Here is a 2380-nt window from a genome sequence, read left to right as displayed (position 1 = left end):
AAAATAATATTAAAACTTATTATATATGTTACCATAAAAATTGGACTGCGATATAATTTTACATAAAAACGATCATGTCTTGAGCATATATTTTATTTTTCTCGTACAAGTTTGCATAAACATATAAACATCATTTATAATTACATCTCGCAACATATTAAATTTTTTTAGGCTTTTACTTAGGAAAAAATATGATATCAGGACTCCGCACATAGAACGACGTGCAAAGTCCAATGAAATCACACCGTGAAGGTGATCGGACCACACAATTCTTAACTACTTAACATATCATACATCTAAATTTTCATATAGATTCAAATAATTAACAGTAACATTTCCAAAATGAAGTACACAATGTCAAGAATATGACAACAAAGTGCTATAAACATAAATATTAAACTTAAGGTGTAAGATATGTAAATACATAAGAAATGTGTGGTGTGCAAGTAAATTTCCCAAAAAGATAACAAACTTAGAAAATCAAAATCTTCAGTTCAATCAAATTCACTGCTAACTCCCCCATGAACTCTAAAATTATTTGAATTTTAACTAACAAAAGGTGTTTTTACATATAATCCCAAAATTTAATTTTGAAAAAGAAAAAAAAAAAACTGATCATTCTAAACATCACCACCTACTTCTGAACAATAATGGTGCAACATACTTCTCTCTGCCTCTCAGTTGAATCTGCCCTCCATTCCTCCTCCTCCCTGAGCCCCTAACATGAACTTCAACCTCGCTCGTCTTCAACCTCACGCGATGGTGACGACCACTTCCATGTCTCCTTTTCGACGAACCATAGCTCCTTGGATACAGAGATCGTCTCAGTCGATCTCTCCGTCTGTCTCGAACCGATTTCCGCCGGTTCGTGACTCGAATGGTTTCATAATCCTCTGAGTCGTCATCGTCGCCGCCGGCTGAGCTGAGCTCCTCTTCCATGTCCTCAAACCCGGCGGCGATAGACTCGTTTTGTGTTCTTCAGCTTGTGCCAGAGGAAGAAGACGACCTCCTCCATTGCCGTCCAGTATGCCTCACAGGCAGCCCATGAAACTTTGCAGACGCTTCTCCCAATGCATTGGATGATGCCAACTTTGAACAAGAGGTAGAAGAAGAGCAGAACTATGGAGGGAAAATAGGAGTTCAGTTCATGAAGGTTTGTTGAGGAATATTCTAAAGGGGCATTTACATATATACCACCCAATTCCCGTGTATTTACATATCCAAGAACCAAACTTTACTTTTCACATCTATAACACACAAATCTTTCCTATTATATAAAAAATATCACCATTTTTGCATTTAAAAATTGAAATGCACCATTTCATGCATAGATAAGGTGGCATAAAAATTGAAGTGTATGTGTTAGATTTATAATACCTAAGAATTGAGTGGTATGCATGCAAATATTCCAACTAGGGGCATTTACATACATATCACACGATTCTTATATATTTACATATCCAACACCTAAAATTTGTTATTTATATGCATACCACTCAAATCTTTAATATTACATAAGAAAATACAACTATCAACGCCTTTTTAAAGGTGAAATACACCTTTTAATGCATAGTTTTGTGACACCGAAGTGTTATAAAGTGTAAATATCAAACTTTAATAAACAAAAGTGATCTCAAATAGTCTTTAAATTGCCCAAAATACAACTCTTTATATTCATGTTACAAAGAAAAAAAAACAGCTATATTTGCATTCTGAAAACTTTAGGCTGAAATGCAAGGAGATGAAATGCTTACTTATGTAGCTGAGAACCGATACGATAAACAGCCTCACAAGGTTAGAAAAGCATAGATGCTCAATAAAGCAGATTAAGTCCCATGTCCCTGAACAAATGCCTCTGTGCAAATACAAAAATTATACATATTAAGGAGCAGCTAAATAAGTGTAATATATATAGTAATGGGACATTTACATATATACCACCTAATTCGTATGCATTTACATATCTAACACCTAGACTTAGCTTTTAAATTTACACCACAAATCTTTATTGTCACATCAAAAATATCACCATTTTAACTTTTAAGAAGTGAAATACACCTTTCATGCATGTGTGAGCTGGGTATGGTTGTAAAAATTTAGGTTTTAGGTGTAACATGTATGTAAATAGATAGGAATTGAATTGAGTGATATGTATGTAAATCTTCCATATATACATATTCATACATAAAGATATGCACAATGAAAGAGAAAACCCTCTACTGCAGGAGGACGATTACTAAATTATCATTCCAACTAGATGTTTTACTTGGGGTATTTTTTTTAGAGGCATTTTCATACATTACCACTCAATTCCTAGGTATTTACATCTAATAATTAAATTTTACTTTTACATTTATATCACCCAAAATTTTCATATCAC

At 33.6% G+C, this 2380-nt stretch overlaps 1 protein-coding gene across 1 annotated transcript; it reads right to left on the bottom strand.

Annotated features, from left to right (window-relative positions):
• Positions 1-467: 467 nt before the first annotated feature.
• Positions 468-1855, bottom strand: LOC110037966 (the record flags this gene model as incomplete). The annotated part of the gene is given in 2 exon segments (XM_020742719.1): positions 468-1119; positions 1755-1855. Coding segments are annotated over 2 exon segments (277 nt in total), but the record flags the coding sequence as incomplete, so codon positions are not given.
• Positions 1856-2380: the final 525 nt, after the last annotated feature.

This window comes from Phalaenopsis equestris, unplaced genomic scaffold (assembly GCF_001263595.1).
Source record: "Phalaenopsis equestris unplaced genomic scaffold, ASM126359v1 Scaffold000002, whole genome shotgun sequence".
In the NCBI taxonomy this organism is placed as follows: Eukaryota; Viridiplantae; Streptophyta; class Magnoliopsida; order Asparagales; family Orchidaceae; genus Phalaenopsis; species Phalaenopsis equestris.
This window is presented reverse-complemented; position numbering and strand designations above follow the sequence as displayed.